This window comes from Oncorhynchus nerka, linkage group LG13 (genome assembly GCF_034236695.1).
Source record: "Oncorhynchus nerka isolate Pitt River linkage group LG13, Oner_Uvic_2.0, whole genome shotgun sequence".
NCBI classification, from domain to species: Eukaryota; Metazoa; Chordata; class Actinopteri; order Salmoniformes; family Salmonidae; genus Oncorhynchus; species Oncorhynchus nerka.
The window spans coordinates 58,323,909-58,349,264 of NC_088408.1; the positions used below are offsets into that span (position 1 = coordinate 58,323,909).

At 41.7% G+C, this 25,356-nt stretch overlaps 1 protein-coding gene across 4 annotated transcripts in view; it reads left to right on the forward strand.

Moving 5' to 3' along the window:
* Positions 1 to 25,356, forward strand: part of LOC115139734 (ras GTPase-activating protein 1-like) — a 51,366-nt gene that overhangs the window by 12,753 nt on the left and 13,257 nt on the right. For 2 of the 4 annotated variants that reach the window (XM_029677446.2, XM_029677447.2), the window contains exons 2-4: positions 19,344 to 19,496; positions 24,331 to 24,466; positions 24,766 to 24,836. In XM_029677446.2, coding sequence (XP_029533306.1) covers positions 19,344 to 19,496; positions 24,331 to 24,466; positions 24,766 to 24,836 — 360 coding nt within the window. Of the gene's footprint in view, positions 1 to 10,378; positions 10,464 to 18,609; positions 18,992 to 19,343; positions 19,497 to 24,330; positions 24,467 to 24,765; positions 24,837 to 25,356 lie in introns of those variants that run through there. The other 2 variants (XM_029677448.2, XM_029677449.2) reach the window with 2 other exon arrangements.

Below are 25,356 nucleotides of genomic sequence, written 5' to 3' on the forward strand. Positions count from 1 at the left end.
TTTGAAATTTCTGCAATGCCACAACTGAAAAACCACAAGCCGCGCCACTAAAACTTAATGCAGCTTGTATTGCAGTGTTCAGCTTTATCTGGTTTTGCCTGGATGCTGGTTGAAAGTTCTTTAGTTGTTGCTAAATGAAGTTTGTCGTCTGAATAAACGGCATGATCATTACACAGATGCACCTTGTGCAAGGGACAATAAAAGGCCACTCTAAAATGTGCAGTTCTGTCACACAACACAATTCCACAGATGTCTCAAGTTCTGAGGGAGCGTGCAATTGGCATGCTGACTGCAGGAATGTCCACCAGCGCTGTTGCTAGAGAATGTAATTCTCTTTTATCTACCACTTCCAACGTTCTGTTAGGGAATTTGGCAGTACGTCCAACCGGCCCCACAACCCCAGACAACATATAACCACGCCAGCCCAAGATCTACAAATCCTGCATCTTCACCTGCGGGATCGTCTGAGACCAGACAGCTAATGAACAGTCAACAGCCTGATAAACTCTATGCGAAGGGGAGAGAGTGCATTTGGAAAGTATTCAGACCCCTTGACGTTTTTCACATTTGGTTAACTTACAGCCTTATTCCTAAAATGGAATAAAAATATGCGTCTTCCCTAATCAACACAATACCCCATAATGACAAAGCGAAAACAGGTTTTTAGAATATATGTACAGTACCAATCAAAAGTTTGGACACTTCATTCCAGGGTTTAAATGTATTTTTACTAGTTTCTGCATTGTAGAATGATTGTGAAGACCAACTATGGAATCATGTGGTAACGAAAAAAAGTTTTAAAACATATATTTGAGATTCTTCAAAGTAGCCACCTTTTGCCTTGACAGCTTTGCACACTCTTGGCATTATCTCAATCAGCTTCAAGAGGTAGTCAACTGGAATGCATTTCAATTAACTTGTAACAAGGCACACTAATTTGTGGATTGGTAAAAGACCAAGTCCATATTATGGCAAGAACAGCTCAAATAAGCAAAGAGAAACGATAGTTCATCATTATTTTAAGACATGAAGGTCAGTCAATCTGGAAAATGTCAAGAACTTTGCAAAAACCATCAAGCGCTATGATGAAACTAGCTCTCAAGACCTCCACAGGAAAGGAAACCCAGAGTTACCTCTGCTGCAGAGGATATTTTCATTAGTTACCAGCCTGAGAAATTGCATCCCAAGTAAATGCTTCAGAGTTCAAGTAACAGACACATCAACTGTTCAGAGGAGACTGCGTGTTGAATTAGAGACTTGCTTGGGCTAAGAAACACGAGTATATGGTCATTAGACCGGTGGAAATCTGTCTTTTGTCCTGATGAGTCCAAATTTGAGATTTTTGGTTACAACTGCTATATTGACATACGTTTTCAGACCCTTTGCTATGAGACTGGAAATTGAGCTCAGGTGCATCCTGTTTCCATTGATCATCCTTGATGTTTCTACAATATGATTGGAAACCACCTTTTTGTAAATGTAAATGAATTGGTCATGATTTGGATAGGCAGACCTGTCTATGTAAGGTCCCACAATTGACAGTGCATGTCAGAGCAAAAACCAAGCCAGGAGATCGAAGGAATTGTCCGTAGCACTCGGGAGGGATTGCGTCAAGGCACAGATCTGGGGAAGGGTACCAAATAATTTCTGCAGCGTTGAAGGTCCCGAAGAACACATGGGCCTCCTCCATTCTTAAATGTAAGAAGTTTGGAACCACCAAGACTCTTCATGGAGCTGGTCGCTCGGCCAAACTCAACAATCGGGGGAGAAGGGCCTTGATCAGGGAGGCAACAGAGAACCCGTTGGTCACTTTGACATGGCTCCAGTTCCTCTGTGGAGATGGTTGTCCTTCTGGAAGTTTCTCCCATCTCTGCAGCACTCCACCGATCCGGCCTTTATGGTAGTGGCCAGACGGAAGCCACTCCTCCAGTAAAAGGCACATGACAGCCGCTCAGAGTTTTTCAAAGGGCACCTAAAGGACTCTCAGACCATGAGAAACAAGATTCTCTGGTCTGATGAAGCCAAGATTGCATCATTTGGCCTGAATGCCAAGCGTCACGTCTGTAGGAAACCCGGCAGTATCCCTACGGTGAAGCGTGGTGGCAGCATCATGCTGTGGGGATGTTTTTCACCGGCAGGGACTGGGAGACTAGTCAGGCTCGAGGGAAAGATGAACGGAGCAAAGTACAGAGCGATCCTTGATGAAAACCTGCTCGGGACCTCCAACTGGAGCGAAGGTTTACCTTCCAACAGGACAACGACTCTAAGCACACAGCCAAGACAACTCAGTAGTGGCTTCGGGACAAGTCTATAAATGTCCTTGAGTGGCCCAGCTAGAGCCTGGACTTGAACTTGATCAAACATTTCTGGAGAGACCTGAAAATGGCTGTGCAGCGATGCTCCCCATTCAACTTGACAGAGCTTGAGAGGATCTGCAGAGAAGAATGGGAGAAACTCCCCAAATACAGGTGTGCCAGGCTTGTAGCGTCATACCCAAGAAGACTCTAGGCTGTTTTCGCTGCCAAAGGTATGCCACACACACAGTTGAAGTCGGAAGTTTACATACACCTTAGCCAAATACATTTAAACTCAGTTTTTCACAATTGCTGACATTTTAATCCCAGTAAAAATTCCCTGTTTTAGGTCAGTTAGGATCACTACTTTATTTTAAGAATGTGAAATGTCAGAATAATAGTTTTATTTCATCACATTCCCATTGGGTCAGAAGTTTACATGCACTCAATTAGTATTTGGTAGCATTGCCTATACATTTGTTTAACCTGGTTCGAATATTTTGGGTAGCCTTCCACAAGCTTCCCACAATAAATTGGTTGAATTTCGGCCCATTCCTCCTAACAGAGCTGGTGTAACTGAGTCAGGTTTGTAGGCCTCCTTGCATGCACATGCTTTTTCAAATCTGCGCACAAATGTTCTATGTGATTTAGGTGAGGGCTTTGTGATGGCCACTCCAATACCTTGACTTTGTTGCCCTTAAGCCAATTTGCCACAACTTTGGAAGTATGCTTGGGGTCATTGTCCATCTCGAAGACCCATTTGCAACCAAGCTTTACACTGGTGTTTAACACTTGTATGATTTGTGAATTATTATGAGTATTTCTGTTCATGAATTTGGCACGTTGCTATTTCACTGAGTCTTGTCAAATCAATCCCGTTAACGGGATTGGCGCGTGAAGGGATCACTAAGGTTTTAACTTCCTGACTGCTATCTTGAGATTTTGCTGAAATATATCCACATAATATTCCTTCCACCTCGCCAACATCCAGTGAAATTGCAGGGCGCCAAATTCAAACAAATCTCATAATTAAAATTCCTCAAACATACAAGTATTGTACACCATTTTAAAGATCAACTTCATGTTAATCCAGCCACAGAGTCTGATTTCAAAAGGCTTTACGGCAAAAGCACACCTTGCGATTTATATTAGGTCACGCCTAGCCACAGAGAATCATACAGCCATTTTCCAAAGAAGGAGAGATGTCACAAAAGACAGAAATAGCGTTAAAATGAATCACTAACCTTTGATCTTCACCGGATGGCACTCCCAAGACTCCATGTTAGACAAAAGTGTGTTTTGTTCGATGAAGTTCATCTTTATGTCCAAAAATTTCATTTGAAATTGGTGCGTTATGTTCAGAAAAGCATTCTCAAACAAACATCCTGTGAAAGTGTGGAGAGCCACATCAAATTACAGAAATACTCATCATAAACATTGATTAAAGATACGAGCGTTAAACATATGATTAAAGATCAACTTCTCCTTAACTTCTCTAGGATAGGGGGCAGCATTTGGAATTTTGGATGAAAAGCACGCCCAAATTCAACTGCCTGCTACTCATCCCCAGAAGATTAGATATGCATATTATTAGTAGATTTGGATAGAAAACACTCTGAAGTTTCTAAAACTGTTTGAATCATGTCTGTGAGTATAACAGAACTTATGTAGAAGGCGAAACCCAGAGGACAAACCATTCAGCTTTTTGAGGTCACTCTTTTCAATGGGTTTTCATTGGGAATCCAGATTTCTTGCTAGAAATTGCTAGAAAATTGCTAGAAACTTGCTAGAAATTGGTTGAGGTTTTTCCTTTGTGTAATGAAGTAGCCCTTTTCAAAACAAGGGTCACTTCATGTGTACTGTTTGATAGAGGCGCATGACCAGAGAGCTAGCGTCAGTTTGTTTTCTTCCTGTATTGAACACGGATCAGCCCATCTTCAATTTTATTGATTATTTACTTTAAAAAATACTTAAAGTTGTATTACAAAAGTAGTTCTGAAATGTTTTGGCAACGTTTACAGGTAACGTTTGAGATATTTTGTAGTCACGTTGCGCAAGTTGGAACCGGTGTTTTTCTGGATCAAACGCACCAAATAAATGGACGGAATTAATCGAACAAAAGGACCATTTGTGATGTTTATGGGACATATTGGGGTGCCAACAGAAGAAGCTCGTCAAAGGTAAGGCATGATTTATATTTTTATTTCTGCATTTTGTGTCGCGCCTGCAGGGTTGAAATGTGTTTTCTCTCTTTTGTTTACAGAGGTGCTATCCTCAGATAATAGCATCGTTTGATTTTGCCGAAAAGCCTTTTTGAAATCTGACATGTTAGCTGGATTCACAACACATGTAGCTTTAATTTGGTATCTTACATGTGTGATTTCATGAAAGTTCGATTTTTATGGGAATTTATTTGAATTTGGTGCACTGCATTTTCTCTGGCTTTTGGCCAAGTGGGACGCTACCTTCCCACACATATATATATATATATATATATATATATATATATATATATATATATATATATATAGCCTCCTCCACATCTCCTGATGTACTGGCCTGTCTCCTGGTAGCTCCTCCATGCTCTGGACACTACGCTGACAGACACAGCAAACCTTCTTGCCACAGCTGTGCCATCCTGGATGAGCTGCATTACCTGAACCACTTGTGTGGGTTGTAGACTCCGTCTAATTGCTACCACTAGAGTGAAAGCTCTGCCAGCATTCAAAAGTTACCAAAACATCATCCAGGAAGCATAGGAACTGAGAAGTGGTCTGTGGTTATCACCTCCAGAACCACTCCTTTATTGGGGGTGTCTTGCTAATTGCCTATAATTTCCACCTGTCTATTCCATTTGCACAACAGCATGTGAAATGTATTGTCATTCAGTGTTACTTCCTAAGTGGACAGTTTGATTTCACAGAAGTGTGATTGACTTGGAGTTACATTGTGTTGTTTAAGTGTTCCCTTTTTTTTTTTTGAGCAGTGTATTTTGGAGATTTCGTTTTCAAATAACCTAAAGTGAGTGAGGAAAAAGGCCATTCTTGAACATGGGGTGAGGCATTCTTACTCATTTGTAAATAAAGTCAGTTTGTTTTTAGTTTGTTTCTGTTTTTAGAGAGAGAGAAACCAAAAGCCCACTATTTGCCTCATGGGTCTCCTGGTCGCGGCAGGCACAGGTATTGTACCAGCATCTGTAGCAACTCAGTTTACACCGCAGTATCTTAGACCGCTGTGCCACTCGGGAGGCCCCATCCACAACGTTTTTAATGCTGATCAATTGCCTTCCACAAAGTATCAAAATACAGGGAGGTGTTGGCAAGAGTCTTTTGTCCTGCTGATAGCCCATAATGGGCTATTATTATACATGGTGTCCAGGTCTATTTTGATCCAAATCCATGAATGAGTCATTCAACTTTATGTAGGTGCCGAGGCTATATGCCTGCGCCGTCAACTTGATTTATTTAGCCGACATATATATCTTAAGAATATAATTGAACATTTTAGTTTCTCTTAGAATAAAAACCTTAGTGTAACAGTTTTTTTTAGTTAGTAATACTGACAAGTAGAAATACCATTTTATTTTTTATTTTTCAGGGTGTGCGCATGCAGGACAGAGGAATTGCAATTCTTACACTATTGTTCTAAATACAATCACCTTCATCCTCATTCAGTTAATTGAAATTCAATTTTGAAGTCATGCACAATTATCAGTTTCTTTTTGGTTTATGTCATCCATTCAATCATTGTCAGTTAGACACTTGCGCCTTCGGACCCAAAAGCATAATCACTGCTCTAACTCCACCTTGCGCTGGTCTGGAGCAATGAAGCAGTGACGCAAGGTACCGTACTAAACCACAAATGACCTAAGTCGCGCAGCATAATCTCAATCTTTAGTTGAGCAACCACTGTAGTAGGTGCCAGGTGCACCGGTTTGAGCCATTAACTGCTACGCTTCTGGGGATTACCTCTGTAGTAGTAACAACTTTATCATAATCCCACAGTTCTTAAAGTACTAACAGTACTAAGCAGGTTTTGGTAGGACTTGTCGTTTTGAAACCAAAATGTACCTGGAGGGTAGTATACAATATTCTGTGTTGTTTAGAAAATGCCATCAAAGTGGGTCAGAGTTTAACAGGTTAAATCCGATGGAACACGATTGCTAGTCATTTTGGAGGAGCAAAGCAGTCAGAATTCCCATAATGGCCCTCTGATTAAATGGGTCAAAAGCTTTGAGTAGCTTTAGTAGGGAACCTGATTGGCAACCATAAGGTTGGAGATTTGTTCTCTGTGTGGGCACTGTGATGGAGATGGGGCAACATTCTGACTGGGCTTTAAAGTCTTTGAGGATGCTCTTAGCCCTCCATCTGTGTGCGTCAGCTAGTCCCTGTGTGCTGTCACTCTCTCCCTGACTGAGGGTAACAAGCTGTGACACTCCATCTGTGAAGAAAAATAGAGCCGTAATCAAGCCTTTGCTTTTTCCAAATGTTTTGTATGTGAAGTGGTTGAAAAATGTATATGCCTTAACTTATAAAGAAGTATAGACTCTTCGCTTTCATTTGACACAATGTGACATGCTCCTATAAACTTCATGTTGGTGCACATGGGTCATTTTTAGATGGAAATACCCAGATCACAATTTGCATAATGATCCGGTTGGTACATAAACCCATGTAGTGTTTACATTTGAAGATGTTGTGTTTTTGTACATTTACCAAAATAATCCTGGAGTTTGTAATCAATATGGAATTTCAGGGTGAGTGTGTCTTGAACCACGCACACAGCTAGTTACAGGTGACATGTGGTTGTATGTAAGACCCCCACAGAAGCCCCACAGAGGTTATGGCAGCATGCTCAGGGCTCGACATACAGGGCTGCTCACCGTGCCAGTGGAGGTTTTGGAATCCCTCTGGGCCAGTCAATCATCCACATCAGTGGTCTGCTTGGGCCAGTGGGGAAAAAAGGATTATCACAATGCTATTTTTAATCTGGGCTATATAATTTATAATTTAAAAAATATATAAAAAATTCCCAAAGCTGTTCGTTATATAGATTATTTATCACATGCGCACATACCCTAGTTTGAGCGGAATAATCTGTCAGGCAGCAAGAGCGCGCAGCTCTCAACTGGTTGTTGCATGACAGAGCTCACAGAATGAAGAATGACAGCGGTAGGTAGGAAATACATTTAAACGTATCTACCAGTAAATGCTTAGACAACAATCAGTATTCTAAAAGTTTAGTCTTAAGTCATCATGCGCCGTTTGAATTAGAGGTCGACCGTTTATGATTTTTTTCTACATCGATACTGATTTATTGGAGGACCAAAAAAAGCCAATACCGATTAATCTGCCAAATTTTTTAAATGTATTTGTAATAATGACAATTACTACAATACTGAATGAACACTTATTTTAACTTAATACATCAATAAAATCAATTTAGCCTCAAATAAATAATGAAACATGTTCAATTTGGTTTAAATAATGCAAAGAGAAAAAAGTAAAAATTGAATATGTGCCATGTAAGAAAGCTAACGTTTAGGTTCCTTGCTCAGAACATGAGAACATATGAAATCTGGTGGTTCCTTTTAACATGAGTCTTCAATATTCCCAGGTAAGAAGTTTTAGGTTGTAGTTATTATAGGACTATTTCTCTCTCTACCATTTGTATTTCATTAACCTTTGACTATTGGATGTTCTTATAGGCACTTTAGCATTGCCAGTGTAACAGTATAGCTTCCGTCCCTCTCCTCGCCCCTACCTGGGCTCGAACCAGGAACACATCAACAACAGCCAGCCTCGAAGCAGCGTTACCCATCTCTCCACAAAAGCCGCGGCCCTTGCAGAGCAAGGGGAACAACTACTCCAAGACTCAGAGCGAGTGACGTTTGAAACGCTATTAGCGCTCAGCCCGCTAACTAGCTAGCCATTTCACATTGGTTACACCAGCCTAATCTCGGGAGTCGATAGCAAAGAGCTGCTGGCAAAACGCACGAAAGTGCTGTTTGAATGAATGCTTACGAGCCTGCTGCTGCCTACCACCGCTCAGTTAGACTGCTCTATCAAATCATAGACTTAGTTTATAACATAATAACACACAGAAATACGAGCCTTAGGTCATTAATATGGTCGAATCCGGAAACTATCATCTCGAAAACAAGACGTTTATTCTTTCAGTGAAATACGGAACTGTTCTGTATTTTATCTAACGGGTGGCATCTAAGTCTAAATATCCCGGTTACATTGCACAACCTTCAACGTTATTTCATAATTACGTAAAAGTCTGAGCCAGGCGGCCCAAACTGTTGCATTTACACTGACTCTGCGTGCAACGAACGCAAGAGAAGTGACACAATTTCACCTGGTTAACATTGCCTGCTTACCTGTGTTTCTTTTAGCTAAATATGCAGGTTTAAAAATATTTACTTCTGTGTATTTAATTTGAAGAAAGACATTGATGTTTATGGTTAGGTACACATTGGAGCAACGATACGCACCGCATCGATTATATGCAACGCAGGACACGCTAGATAAACTAGTAATATCATCTACCATGTGTAGTTAACTAGTGATTATGATTGATTGTTTTTTAGAAGATAAGTTTAATGCTAGCTAGCAACTTACCTTGGCATACTGCAAGGCAGGCTCCTCGTGGAGTGCAATGTAATCATGTGGTTAGAACGTTGGACTAGTTAACTGTAAGGTTGCAAGATGGAATCCCCCTAGCTGACAAGGTAAAATTACGTCGTTCTTTCCCTGAACGAGGCAGTTAACCCATCATTCCTTTGCCGTCATTGAAAATAAGAATGTGTTCTTAATTAACTGACTTGCCTAGTTAAATAAAGGTGTAAAAAAGAAATCGGCCAAATCGGTGTCCAAAAATACCGATTTCCGATTGTTATGAAACTTGAAATCGGCCATAATTATTCGGCCATTCCAATTTAATCGGACGACCTCTAGTTTGAATGAAACTTTTTATAGGCTTTCCCTGTAAACCTTAACAATTTTAAATGTTAACTGCAAAGTAGGCCTACCTGGCGGAGTGATATCATGTGGATTTGTATCAATTTGTTTTGCAACCTGCCGTCACACTTAGCCTACGCTGTACATTGTACAGAAACGCTGCTCGCCAAACCCAATTTTCTCTTGGTAAGTGCACAAATTAATTAGAGGGCAACTTTTTTTCAGACCTCATAAGTGGTCTCCCAATGTGGTGTAAGTATTGTTGTGGACTTAGAACATCAAATGTGTATTTTTTTAAAATATTTTTTATGTATGCATGTAAACAAAAGTGTGAGAGTGAACTTGAAAAAAAACAAGAAACTCTGGAACCTGGAAAATCAAAACCGGAAAAATTGAATTTAGCAAAAAAATAGGGCCCTAAAATATAGACTGCTGATTTGTTGAAAATCGCTAACAATAACACCCTTTTTTAGATCGTTTGAGGGGGGAAAATAAAACATTTGCACCATCAATGTAAAAAAAAAGATGCATTGAAATTATGCGTGCGTCACCAGCTTTCTTGGGCCAGTATTTTCATTCTGACCAGTAGCATTGTTGGCACAGGCCCAGTGTGCCACTGGCAAATTTACCTGGATGTCAAGCCCTGATGTGTTGTTGCTTTCCAACCATACTCGTGTGACGTCACTCCCTATCTACACTGCCCCACTTTTCCTAAAGCCAATTGGCTGCATGATCATGATGCGTGGCTTTATTTTAGACTCCAGAGAAAGGGAGGGAAAGAGAGACGTTCTTTCTGCTTGCCTTTAAGATGCAGACTGACTCAACGTCCTCATCCTGTAAGAAAAAAACTTTCCCTCAAACCTTCTGGACGATAATAAAACTGGACAACGTATCAGAATATTTTCAAATCGCTTAGCAAGGCTTCCAGCATATGTGAGGTCTGGTCCAGTCCAGCAGCCCCCTTCGGTTGCTGCTCACAGACCCTAGAGTGCGGACTGACTTTATCGGGACAGCAGGTTTATAGCATCATGGCACAGACTGATTTAGAGTTGTGTTTGAGTTGCTTTCCGTGCCGGAGCATTCAGACCCTAGTCACTCCGACTCAACATTCTCCTCAGCAGCAGAATAAGTAGCGTCAGTGGAGCGGGCACACCTTGTGAGAGAGCGGGACAAACGACAAAATGCAGCAGAGAGCCAACTCTGCGTAAGTGGGGCACCTAGCCAGCCAGCTCTCCTTTTACTCTCCTAACAGGCTGGTAGGACAGGATATATAGGATTTGCATGTTCTATCTCTTTGTCTCTCTCTCTGTTTATTAATCTCTCCCAGACAGTTGGGTTTTTGGAATTACCCATACCTTACCATATATTTTCGTAATGCTTTGCTTTTGTTTGGAGCTGTGTTTGGGTGAGTTATTGCTTTGATTCTAGTTTACATTCATATATTTGTTGATTGAGTCCACATTAATTGGATTCATTGATATAGATTAAAAATCTGGTGTGTGTGTGCATATAATGGTGTAGAAATGTGTCCCCAATGTTTTCCTCCTGTAGTTACAACTAGATGCTCCTCTAGAATTTTTGTAGGCCAGTGTCAATAAATATTAGGACAAGCTTCATTATCTCCAATTTAGGGCTATGTGGAATATACATTTAAATATGGACTGTTTGGCTAAACATTGTTAGTGCCAGTGACAGAGGGCAGTCCTATCCGTGCAGAGAAGACACGATGAGCTCCATTTCCCCTCTGACAGCTGGCAGCTCCGCAGAGGCATATTGCTAATGTAAAGTGGTGGTGCAGTTTCATTATTTGTTGACGTTGATGAGCAGTGACTGGACGACTTCGGAGATGTTTTTGCATGGCGGAGGGAGGGGAAAAACAGCAGAGTCAAATGCACAAGGGAGAACTAGTGAGCGAGAGAATAAGACTCAGTCCTCATTCAAGCAACAACAAGCCAAGTGCCCTCTAAGCCTTAGAGACGTAGCCCTTGCAAATCGAGAGGTCTCCCTCCATCCCTGCTCGCCAGCCGTCCAGGTCTAACCAGAGGTCACGTCCTGAATACTCAAACAACACAGAAGCATTTTTGCTTCATCTCAGGAGGAGCCTGGGGGGGGGGGCAGTACATGGTATATAGGCTTTTGCCTTGTGTTCAAACCATTTCAGGGTCGAAGTTGTCGCTCAAGCGGTGAAAAGCTCATTTCTAAACCTGTTGCTTCTAATTAGCCATTTTTACATACTGAAAATACCATTCAGTGTGTAGAGAAATCTGTAGAGAAATCACACACAAAATCAGGTAGCCTAAATGCTACAATGTTTCTAGGGCTGACCACATTTAGTCGTTTGGTCGATAGGCTGTTTGTTGGTGGACCAAGATTTTTTAGCTGGGCAGCTGCAACTTTAGTATTTTTATGGTGCACAAGACACCTGTCTGATTTGTGCCTGTCTCAGTGGACTAATACATTGCGGAACTGCACAGTTATCACTCTTAAGATACACAATATTCAGTCTCACATCTTATCTACAAATAATGGTGAAACTCTAATAAATCCTCCCCCAAGAAAATGTATAACAAATGTGCTTTCTCCAGTGTTGGTTACGGTCACAGTCCGCGGTTCTGAAACGTAATCTTCAGTGTGCCGTAGAATTGGTGCCTTTCCCCATGTTGCTGTGTGCATAATAGCAAAGTTAACCAGCATATTGGGATTGAGAACAATGCGGCGGAGGCAGCAGCAGCAAAGGTGAGGAACCAGACCTTGCCTTACCCTAATTGTCTAAGAAAATTGAGGAGACATGAAACATCAACTTAAGCTATTGATTGTAGACCTAATTAACTATTACATTTGCCTGGCTTTAAATTATCCATATACAGTATCAGTCAAAAGTTTGGACACCTACTCATTGAATTTTTTTTTCTTTTTTCTACATATAGACTATTATTCTATAGAATAATAGTGTAGACATCAAAACTATAAAATGTAGTAACCAAAACAGTGTTAAATAAATATATTTGAGATTCTTCAAAGTAGCCACCCTTTGCCTTGATGACAGCTTTGCACACAATTGGCATTCTCTCAACCAGCTTCATGGGGAATGCTTTTCCAACAGTCTTGAAGGATTTCCCACATATGCTGAACACTTGTTGGCTGGTTTTCCTTCAGTCTGCTGTCCAACTCTTCCCAAACCATCTCAAATGGGTTGTGGTCGGGTGATTGTGGAGGACCGGTCATCTGATGCAGCACTCCATCACTCTCTCCTTGGTCAAATAGCCCTTACACAGCCTAGATGTGTGTTTTGGGTCATTGTCGTGTTGAAAAAGAAATAGTCCCAGTAAGCGCAAACCAGATGGGATGGCAATTAGCTGCAGAATGCTGTGGTAGCCATGCTGGTTAAGTGTGCCTGGAATTCTAAACATCACTGACCGTGTCACCATTAAAGCACCATCACACCACCTCTTCCATGCTTCACGGTGGGAACCACACATGTGGAGATCATCTGTTCACATACTCTGCGTCTCACAAAGACACGGTGATTGTACATTTGGACTCATCAGACCAAAGGACAGATTTACACTGGTCTAGTGTCCATTGCTTGTGTTTACTGGCCCAAGCAAGTATCTTCTTCTTATTGGTGTCCTTTAGTGATTTCTTTGCAGCAATTTGACCATGAAGCCCTGATTTGTACTCCTCTGAACAGTTGATGTTGATGTCTGTTACTTGAACTCTGAAGCATTTATTTGGACTGCAATCTGAGGTGCAGTTAACTCTGAAGAACTTATCTATAGCAGAGGTAACTCTGGGTCTTCCTTTCTGGTGGTGGTCCTCATGAGAAACAATTTCATCATAGCGCTTGGTTTTTGTGACTGCACTTGAAGAAACTTTCTTGAAATTTCCAGATTGACTTACCTTCATGTCTTAAAGTAATGATGGACTGTCATTTTCTTTGCTTATTTGAGCTGTCCTTGCCATTGTTTATTATTCAAAGCATTAAGAAGGAAAGACATTTTATAAATTGACTTAACTTTGCACATCTGTAAATTAAAATGACAGGTGATTACCTCAAGAAGCTGGTTGAGAGAATGACAAGAGTATGCAAAGCTGTCATCAAGGCAAAGGGTGGCTACTTTTTGAAGAATCTCAAATGTAAAATGTTGTGATTTGCTTAAGTTTTTTTTGGTTACTACATTATTCCATTTGTGTTTTTATGTAGTTTCAAAGTCTTCACTTTTATTCTTCAATATAGAAAATAGTAAAAATAAAGAAAAACCCTTGCATGAGTAGGTGTCAACTTTTTGTGTGTGTACAGAACATTAAGAACACCTTCCTAATATAGATTTGCACCCCACTATTTGCCCTCAGAACTGCCTTTATTTGTCGTGGCAAGGACTACAAGGTGTCGAAAGCGTTCACAGGGATGCTGGCCGATGTTGACACCAATGCTTCCCACAGTTGTCAAGTAGGCTTGATGTCCTTTGCATCAAGAATAGTCTACTACACAAAGGGGAAACTGCTGAACGCGAAACTCAGCATTGCAGTTTTTGACACACACAAGCCATACCGGCGGCACCTACTATCATACCCCGTTAAAAGGCACTTAAATCCTGTCTTGCCCATTAACCCTGATTTCATCTACACTGATTGAAAAATGGAGGCCCTCTTCTCTCATGTTGTTGTAGTGATTGTTTCTTGGTTGCCTTCTGTCATGGGGTGAATTTTGGTCCATTCCTCCTGACAGAGCTGGTGTAACTGAGTCAGGTTTGTAGGCCTCCTTTCTCGCAAACGCTTTTTCACTTCTGCCCACAAATTTTCTATAGGATTGAGGTCAGGGCTTTGTGATGGCCATTCCAATACCTTGGCTTTGTTGTCCATTAGCCATTTTGCCACAACTTTGGAAGCATGCTTGGGGTCATTGTCCATTTGGAAGACCCATTTGCAACCAAGCTTTAACTTCCTGACTGATGTCTTGAGATGTTGCTTCAATATTTCCACTTAATTTTCCATTCCTTGTGATGCCATCTATTTTGTGAAGTGCACCAGTCCCCCCCTCCAGCAAAGCACCCCCACAACATGATGCTGCCACACCCGTGCTTCACTGTTGAGATGGTGTTCTTCGGCTTGCAAGCATCCCCTTTTCCTCCAAACATAACGGCCAAACAGTTCTATTTTTGTTTCATCAGACCAGAGGACATTTCTCCAAAAATTACAATCTTTGTCCCCATGTGCAGTTGCAAACCGTAGTCTGGCTTTTTTATGGCAGTTTTTGAGCAGTTGCTTCTTCCTTGCTGAGCGGCCTTTCAGGTTATGTTGATATAGGACTCCTTTACTGTGGATATAGATACTGGAGGAAACAGATACAAAAGTATCTTCACAAGGTCCTTTGCTGTTGTTCTGGGATTGATTTGCACTTTTTGCACCAAAGTACGTTCATCTCTTGGAGATAGAACACGTCTCCTTCCTGAGTGGTATGACTGCTGCGTAGTCCCATGGTGTTTATACTTGCGTACTATTGTTTGTGCAGATGAATGTGGTACCTTCAGGCGGTTGTAAATTGCTCCCAAGGATGAACCAAACTTGTGGAGGTCTAGTTTAAAAAATGTTTTCTTATCTGAGGTCTTGCCAGATTTCTTTTGATTTTCCCATGAAGTCTAGCAAAGAGGCACTGAGTTTGAAGTTAGGCCTTGAAATACATCCACATGTACACATAATTATGTCAATTATGTCAATTAGCCTATCAGAAGCTTCTAAAGCCACAACATAATTTTTTTGAATTTTCCAAGCTGTTTAAAGGTGCAGTCAACTTAGTGTATATAAACTTCTGACCCACTGGAATTGTGTTAGAGTGAAATAATCATTGTCATGCACAAGTGGATGTCCTAACTGACTTGCCAAAACCATAGGTTGTTTACAAGAAATTTGTGGAGTGGTTGAAAAACAAGTTTTAATGACTAACGTATGTAAACTTCTGACTTCAACTGTGTGTGTATATCTATCTCTATCGTTTTTCAACCACTCCACAAATTTCTTAACAAACTATGGTTTTAGCAAGTTGGTTAGGACATCAATTTACAACATAATATAGATATAGTGCGATTGCTGTAGCCTATGTTTACCAATGTATTTCCATGTTGAAGCAATTCAATTAGAACAATGTTGACTGCAAAACACAAAATATTTAGCTAATATGGTGCAGGCTATTTAACAAACTAGTCCATAAACAGACTAAAATTCAATTTTTAGTTGATGGCAGCACACTACATTAAAGACCGTAAATACACAACTTGAAGCAACCACGTATTTAGCCATGGAGCACATTCTGATTGGCCAGTGAGGGGCTTCAAACACACCCACAGCTTGTTTATTCAACAAAACCCAGCTCTTTCGCGCTACTCCACCCATAATTCCGGGTGTGAAAATGGCACATATTTTGGACACCCCCGAACCTGTAACGCTACTACCAGGGCTAAGATTTAACATTGTGTTAGGTTTGTTAAAATAGAGCCCTATGTCAGACCAGGTCTGCATTGTATGTTTGTGCAGAAGTTTTCTTTGGTTTTTAACTAGCCTATTGATGCAATTCTTTTTGCAGCATGACCAATCAGGTTTATTGTTGACAAGTTTCGGTTGTTGCTCTTTTGAAGTGCACAGTATGCAGGATAGAGGGAGCAGCCTTATTTCAGAGTAGTGCTTGAGTGTTATTAAACTAGTAGCAGAGCAGAATAGAGCGTCACTGCTGCTCTCGGTTCATGCACCGACACGACAAGGCATTCCTCAGACTGATAAAACCAGCGTGTCCTATCGCTGTCATGGGTTATGGTCATACTGCACATATCACAACACCCTGGCTAACCCCTCCACCCATCCTCCAAAATGTTCTACCGTACACACAGGCCTATTGAAAATAAGCTCGTACATTAGTGAGGACTGCGTTGCTCGTAGCCTTGAACTTATTTTAATGTTGATAAGACATCTCGTTTGGTTGCCATGTTTTTGTTGCTTTTAAAGTTATTGTGTGCAGTAGCTTGTTGAGTAACTTTTAGCTGGTTAGGGACATTGCACATAGGTCGGTGGAATATTTATCTCACTGCAGTTCATTAACTTGCACACACAAGCGTTTTCAGACATGGTGGGGTTGGAACACTTATGACGGGTGGCGCAATTAAATATGACAAACATCTCATATGATTCAGTAAAATCACATCTGCAGGAGTTGCAGTTTTTGAATATATGCAAGAATACAGTATGAGCCAAGAAACGTTCACAGCTAGACTCACATCCTCTATCAGACATCATAGTGACCAACAGCTATTGACAGTTCTGATCTAGGCGAAATTAATTCACTCAGATGCAGTTGCAATATGATTTAGCCCATCAGTTGATACAGTAGCCTATACCTGGACATCTGTCTAACCCATAGCAGGCAGTACACCTGAGCTCCGGAAGACAAACACAGCCCGGAGGAGTTTCTCTGCATGGAACTCATCTTCTGCTGCCTTAGTGTTTCCACTTGACTCAGTGAAAATCTGCACACTGTTTACTGTGGACCTTCTATAGAACAGGGCTTTGACCCCCAACCTTACTGGAAGGTTTAATAAGGAAGCCCATAAGTGCACAGCGCTCTCTCTGCTGCCTCAGGATGGACCCCCACTGTCTTAAGTCGCCTAGGCCTACTATGCACACATCTCATGGCGCAGGTAATATGTGAGTTCCCTATACAGGCTGGTGTCGTTTATTTGCTGCAAGCAAACGTTGGGTGAATGTAGCCTAATATGGTTCTCTATACTGACAGATATATTTGATGCAATTTCTTCAGTACTTTCAGAGTTCTCTCCCTACTTAGAAAACAAACTTTTCAATCAGAACAAAACCACAAAAATACCCCTTTAATTCAGCAGCAAAACTCTACTGTCCGTGGTTCTGGGTTCTGGCCAACCTGGTTTGTATGCGAGGCACTCCACTCAGCTGTACTACAGTCAGTCTCATGTTTTGTCCATGCTGACAGATATGACTGAGGTGGGAGGAGAAGGCCCCCTTCCCCCAACCCCTTGCCCATTAAGGCCTATGCCACAGGGATGTCTGCTTTTCTGTAACTGGGAGCCGGCCCTGCCATCAGTAGTTGAGGGCAAAATGTTCAATGTTTTAAACGATGACTTCCTCGATGACATGGAATTTAACCACATCTTGACCAGCATATCTATTTCACTACCTCTGACAGCCACTGATTGACCTCTCTTATAGGTACTACACTCTGGACCTTAACTCCTCACATAAGCCTACTGCTGAAAACTGCTTTGAAATGGCCCTGGCTTGGGTGTCACGTGTACACCATTAGCCTATTCTCACTTCACACACCTAGTTTATTCTCATGCACTCCACCCGTAAGCTACATATTAAGCGTAGTCCACACACAGATACACTTGTACTCACTGCTCTCAATCATTCTTTAAGTCATAAGGCCCCACTCCTTAGCGCTTCTCTCAATCACACACTCACTTCTCACATCTGTCCTCCTCAATACTCTCTCAATCACACAAATCCTTTAGCCAGTCCCCTAAACTCCCTCCCAGGAGCTTCACTGGCCCATTTCCTCCTTCACAGCACGCCTGCCTCCACACCACAGACTTCACATTCTCATGATTATTTTACAAGTGCAGACCCTTGCTCTTCTAAGCCAGATGGGAGCCCTTAACGTCCTGTGTGAAAAGAGCTACTGCAGCACCTCATGCATCCCGCCTCCCCAGGCCCCCTGTCCTGAGGTCGCTAGCCCAAATCTGGGCCAGCGAGTACACCCCCCCCCCCCCCCCCCTCCATCTGTCAGGAGTGTCAAGTCAGTAACCTGCTAAAATTTTAACCAGTGTTGTTCGAAAAGCTACTGTTTAATTAAAAAATCCGCCTGGTTTTAATGGTGAGGTGGAAGCTTAAAAAGCTTTTAGCATTTGCGCTCCGTTCCACTCTCCTCTCGCCTGTTTTAGAGTGAATGCTCTCTAGGTACACTAAAGGGTAAAATCTTAAAATGCGGTTTCTTACTGGCTTAATATTTCAGAAGATATCAATGTAATGTTTTGCTCACACCCGCAGTTTTTATTTTATTCAAGTCAAGCCCACAGCACTCCCAGTCAAGACCCAGCCTACTAGGACTACAACGTAATTTTTTAGCAGTAGGCTATTTGAATCCGTCCCCAAAAAATCGGTGTATTATTATGAATGAGTGTTAAATATGCACTATGTAGAAATCGCTCCGCCATTTCCTGGTTGCTAAAATTGGAATAGTTTGCCTAATTTCAGTATAGTGTAGAGGAATCGTTGTACCATCTAAACCGCTGTGAATTTGTTGTTTTTACATATCCAAAAATATTGTATTTTCAGCTGTTTGAAGCTGGTGTACAAAACCCAAAAGTAAGACTAAAACAAAACTTAAGACCGGGAAGCATAGAAATATTGCACATACAATAGATCTACTGCTTCTTAGACTCGCTTTCAATGAGCATGACAGATCTATAACTCGCATTTCTATGCGAATTTAGCCAGGTTACCCAGAAAGTTAAATATTGCAGCTTGAATGAACGAATGAACAAACGAGTGTAATGTCCATTGAGTCTATGCATGTGAGGGAACAAGTGTGACAAACAGAGTGGTTGATTTGAGAACTTGTGAATAGTCGAGTAGTGATAGTTAATTTGACTGAAATGGAGTAGCCTAAAATAATGGGCGAACAAGGGAGTGGGTGTTTGGGTGAATGAGGTAAGTAGGCTATTTTATTTATAACATATTTATTCATCAATTCAGTGATTTTAATTATTCATAGTGTTTACGATGTGAACCAAATTTGAACTTGCACGGCTATTAGGCTGAAGTATGTTTGAATAATGTCATGCCGTGTAACAAGCCTACATGAAGACCTTGTTTGTGTGTAACTGTGCACATGTCACTCCCTCCTGGAATCCTCTCGGATGGTACGCTAAATAGAACACATAGTCTTCGTGTTGACAACGTTTTCCCGAGAGGGAAAAAACCAACAGAGTCCAATATAATGTAAATGCAGGTCTAGTCACCCGAGGCTGACTGTAGCTTTCCCTCCCTGTCTGTGTGTCAGGTGGTACCATGGGAAGCTGGACCGGACCATTGCTGAGGAGCGGTTGCGGCAGGCCAGGACCCCCGGCAGCTACCTCATCAGGGAGAGTGACCGCCGGCCCGGCTCCTTTGTCCTGTCCTTTCTCAGCATGACCAGTGTGGTCAACCACTTCAGGTCAGTACCCAAACAGACTGAGAGAGACACTGAGCATATAAACACTTGATCATGACTAGGGCTGTTTCGGTGACCATATTACCTCCACACCGGCGGTCATGAGTCATAAAGGCAGTCAAATTCCACATGACCGTTTAGTCACGGCAATTCTCCAAGCTCTGATGCTGCTGATTTGCCATTAGTAGCCTACCAAACTTGCTAACTGCCTGGTACTCAGCACGCTATTGTCCTTCTAATCAATCTGATATCAATGCAAATGTAATCAAACAGTTCACGAGAGCCCATGAGCTCATGTTGTGCAACATTTCTATAGGCTATGCAATTGCGGAAGAAAACATGGTGATGTCTGCTAATAAAAAGACAAGGCCTATATTTATTTCTCAACATTCCTAATATTAAGCGAAATGCTTATATTTAAAACAGGAGTATAGCCTACCTGGCTGGCATGACAATAAACCGTGGGGAAATGTTTCCGCCATTCGCTACTTAAGTGCCCCTGTTTCGATACAGGTGCATGATAATGGTCCATTCTAAATTGAAACAAATGTCACACATTATTTAGTATATGTAAAGATCAGATTTAAATCAAGAATAGTCAAATGGGTGACAATATTAGCCTTTCACTTGTGAATGATATATTATCTCTTGTGAATGATGCCCAGCACATGAAACCATGCCTTTTTTTGTGACTTTTTCAAATCATAGTTGCATAACTCGTATAAAAAAAAATCTTGTCTGCTAAATGAACTAGTGCAGCCCACAGCTATTTGGCATAGCCACATAAGGACAACTCGGAGTATGCTATTATTTTCTTCTGAAATAGACTACATTGTCTTTGTCTTCTTTAGACCTGTCTATAATAAATCATGGATTTATTGGGAGGGTGTAGGCTATATTACATGGATTTATTGGGCTTTTTAAAATGGATTTATTGGGCTTTTTAAAATGGATTTATTGGGCTTTTTAAAATTGATTTATTAGCCAAAAAGTCATTTTAAAAAGCGAATGTGTGGAAGCTAGGAGATGCTAAATATGTTTGTTAATTAACGGTCAATTACCTTGAGACTGACCAGTTATTTGCTTAACAATCACTGGCTGACAATTCCGTGACCATAACAGCCTTAATCATGACTCAGTTCCATTACATTACACATTAAGTCATTGGATAAAGGTGTCTTCTGTAAGGGGCAGTTTTAAGATCCCCTGACACTGCATCGCTTGCATGCACGGTTTTGGATCTTATCTTTCATTTCAGTAAGAAATGAAATTGATACACACCTTAAAACGGTTAGGGTTAGTGTTCCCACACGGCCATATCTCCATGTTACAGCACTTGTTTATGGAAAACAGACGGAAGACGAGCCGACCACCTGTGCTAATTAGTTCATTTGAGAACAAGGCTACCTAAATTCTACCAGCACGTTGACTGTGGTACCTGCTCAAGCAAAACACTGGACCACTGCTACTCTAAATTCTGCAATGCATACAATGCCCTCCCCATCCTCCCTTCGGCAAATCCGACCACGACTCCGTCTTGCTCGTACAGTCCTATAGGCAGAAACTCAAACAGGATGTACCCGTGACTAGAACCATTCAACGTTGGTCTGACCAATCGGAATCCATGCTTCAAGATTCTTTTGATCACTTAGACTGGAAAATGTTCCGGGAAGCCTCAGACAATGACGCGGGTAGGGATACTGTCTGGACCAGCAGCCTTGCAAAGGTTAACACGTTTAAATGTCTTACTCACGTCGGGCACAGAGGAGGAGAGGTAGGGGCCGACGTAAGTAAGACATTTAAACGTGTTAACCTTTGCAAGGCTGCTGGCCCAGACGGCATCCTTAGCCGCGTCATCCGAGAATGCGCAGACTAGCTGGCTGGTGTGTTTTACAGACATATTCAATCAGTCACTATCCAAGTCTGGTGTCGCTAAATTCAAGATGGACACCATTGTTCCTGTACCAACGAAGGCAAAGATACCTCATTTTACACACCGCTCCAACAGGTCCACAGACTATGCAATCGCCATCACATTGCCCGATCCAATGTGGACAAGAGGAATACCTACGTAACAATGCTGTTCATGGACTACAGCTCAGCATTCAACACCATAGTACCCTCCAAGCTCATCATTAACTCAAGGCCCTGGGTCTCAACCCTACCATGTGCAATTGGGTCCTGGACTTTCTGACGGCCAGCCCCCAGGTGGTGAAGGTAGGAAACATCTCCACTTCACTGATCCTCAACACTGGGGCCCCACAAGGGTGCGTGCTCAGCCCCTCTCCTCTGAACTACCTGTTCACCCATGACTGCGTGGCCATGCATGCCTTCAACGCAATCATCAAGTTTCCAGACACAACAGTAGTGGGCTTGATTACCAACAGGCAGCCTACAGGGAGGAGGTGAGGGCACTCGGAGTGTGGTGCCAGGAAAACAACCTCACTAAACATCAACAAAACAAAGGAGATGATTGTGGACTTCAGGAAACAGCAGAGGGATCCCCATATCCACATCAACGGGACAGCAGTGGAGATGGTGGAAAGTTTCAAGTTCCTTGGCGTACACATCACGGACAAACTGAAATAGTCCACCCACATAGACAGCGTGGTGAAGGCGTAACGGCGCCTCTTCAACCTCAGGAGGCTGAAGAAATTTGGCTTGTCACCTAAACCCCCCCAAAAAAAAAAAAATACAGATGCACAGTCGAGGGCATCCTGTCGAGCTGTATCACCGCCTGGTACGGCAACTGCTCCGCCCACAACCGTAAGGCTCTCTAGAGGGTAGTGAGGTCTGCACAACGCATCACCGGGGGTGATCACCCGATGTAACAGGAAGGCCAAAAAGATTATCAAGGACAACAACTACTCAAGCCACTGCCTTTTCACCCCGATATCATCCAGAAGGCGAGGTCGGTGCAGGTGCAACAAAGTGGGGACCGAGTGAAAAAAAAAAAAGCTTCTGTCTATCTCAAGGCCATCAGACTGTTAAACAACCATCACTAATGTAGCGAGGCTGCTGCCAACATACAGACCTAAATCACTAGAGACTTTTTAATAAATTTACTTAATAAAGGTATCACTAGTCACTTTACATATAATGCCACTTTAATGTTTACATATCCTACATTACTCATCTCATGTGTATATACTGTATTTCATACCATCTATTGCATCTTGCCTATGCCGCACGGCCATTGTTCATCCATGTATTTATATGTACATATTCTTATTCCGTCCCCTTACATTTTGTGTATAATGTAGTTATTGTGAATTTGTTAGATTACTTGTTAGATATTACTGCACTGTCAGAACTAGAAGCACAAGCATTTTGCTACACCCACATGTCACGTGTATGTGACAAATAAAATGTAGAGTTGATATAGCGTGCTCCGATCACCTGTGTATAAACGTAACCCGGGAAATGGAGCGGAACATCCGTTTTGTCGGATGGAGGCATCCATAGCTGCGTGGATTGGTGCAAAACTGCTACAGTAAGTCAATATAATTGACAGAGTGTAAAGAAGGAAGCCTGGACAGAATAAAAATATTCCTAAACATGCATCCTGTTTGCAATAAGACGCTAAAGTAATACTACAAAGAATGTGGCAAAGCAATTCACTTTTAGTCCAGAATACAAAGTGTTATGCTTGGGGCAAATCCAATATAACACATTACTGAGTACCACTCTCCATATTTTCAGCATAGTGGTGGCTGCATCATGTTATGGGTATTGCTATAAACGTTAAGGACTGGGGAGGTTTTCAGCATAAAAAAGAAACCGAATGGAGCTAAGCGCAGGCAAAATCTTAGAGTAAAATCTGGTTCAGACACTGGGAGATTGATTCGCCTTTCAGCACAATAACCTAAAACACATGGCCAAATCTATATTGGAGTTGCTTACCAAGAAGACCCTGAGTGGCAATTTTTGACTTAAATCTACTTGAAAGTCTTTGACAACACCTGAAAATGCTTGCCTAGCAATGATCAACAACCAATTTGACAGAGCTTGAAGAATTTTGAAAATTATAATGGAAAAATGTTGCACAATCCAGGTGTGGAAAGCACTTAGACTTACCCAGAAAGACTCACAGCTGTATCGTGATAATCACAAGACATATTGTATCGGCACGTAAGTATCGTGATAATATTGTATCGTGAGGTCCCTGGCAATTCCCAGCCCTAGTGCATACTGTTTTAAACTTTTTATTTTATTCAACTGTATTTGTTCCAATGCGTTTGCTAGACCTGTCAATGAGGTCCGACGTTCATTGATGACCAATACCTCCTAGACCTGATCAACACCAGGCACTTCAGTAGACGATTGATAACATACAAGGAAATAATGACATCTCATTCACAACATTGCTTTATAGGAACCTGTGTGAATTGGTATTAGGAAGGCAAGGTTAAACATGTAGCCTAACCATAAGAAGATGTATTTGAATGGTGTCTAGTCTATATTACCACATAGTCAGACTGAGATGTGCTCCCCTCTGTTCGCTGCCTCGCCAAGACTTCAATCATGTAATTTTCATCATTACTCGAGCAATTTCACACAAGACTATTATCTGATGAGTCATGGTGGTTTAATGCATGTCTTTTCCTTTTGTTTCATAGATGCCAGGGCAACTGGGCCTAATTTTAGCACTGTGCTGCTCTGCTCTTGTACTCTTTGATGTTTTGGGTCATTGTGGCAAATGTAGACCTGTTGTCTGCTGATAAATTGTTCAAACTGTCAATTTAGCTTTGGCCTATTTGTATTTTCATACATTCTGCAGTCTGTGCATGCATTGTGCTGATCAGTTAATCATTCTTAGTGTTGTGTGTGTTTACAGGATAATCGCCATGTGTGGAGATTATTACATAGGCGGGCGGCGGTTCTCGTCCCTGTCGGACCTGATTGGTTATTACAGCTTCGTGTCTTGCCTGCTGAAAGGTGAAAAGCTGCTATCGCCCGTGGCACCCCCAGAAGTAAGATTTCATTGCACTCGAGTAGTAATGGAAGTTAGAATTTCTTAGACACATACTCAATATATCTGGGAAATATCTACTTCCCCCTACACCCCAGGCCATATATCATAACCACTCTCAGGAGAGAAGCCAGGCAAAATGCTAATGAGTGGTGTGAGGCTGTGAAATCATCCTGGAGGGTGTCTGGTGGAATACTTTTAATTTGGAATTCCGAGGGGGGTTGAAGATATGAAGATTTTTGTGGAGGCATGGGTTAATGTGCAGTTCTGTGTTTTTATTGTCTGTGCTCGTGTGTGTAGCCTGTGGAGGACAGGAGGAGAGTGAGAGCCATTCTTCCATACACCAAAGTGCCAGAGACCGATGAGATCAGGTAAGCCCTACAAGAAGCGTAAGACATTTGTGGAAGGTGAAAGTGTGTGTTTGCCCTGTTGGAGATCACATTATCTGAATAGGACAAAAACAGACCTCTCCCTTTCATTTAGCAAATCCCAGCATGCGAACAGATGAGCCTGGCTATTCTTCATGTTGTCAGATCTGAGAAAATGTCTGAACCCTTAACACAGACACACTGCTAGCACAGACTTAGCTGGCTGGAAAGAACCATGCTATCGTTCTTCACAAAGGTGTTTGGTAGCTTACATGAGACACCTTGTGGAGAATGGCTGGTACGACACCCAAAGACTACCATATGTAAAAAAATATATATATATATATATAAATAGTTCAGTCGGGAATAAGCTGTAAAGCCTCAAGCGTCCGCACTGCCTTTAGATCTCATAAGTTAATTGTAATTGAAAAGAACAAAGACTGTTTCTCGTGCATTATAGTGGGTTTTTGTGAAACAAGATGCAGGTGTGAGTTCATGTGTAGCAGCACATTAACATGGTAAA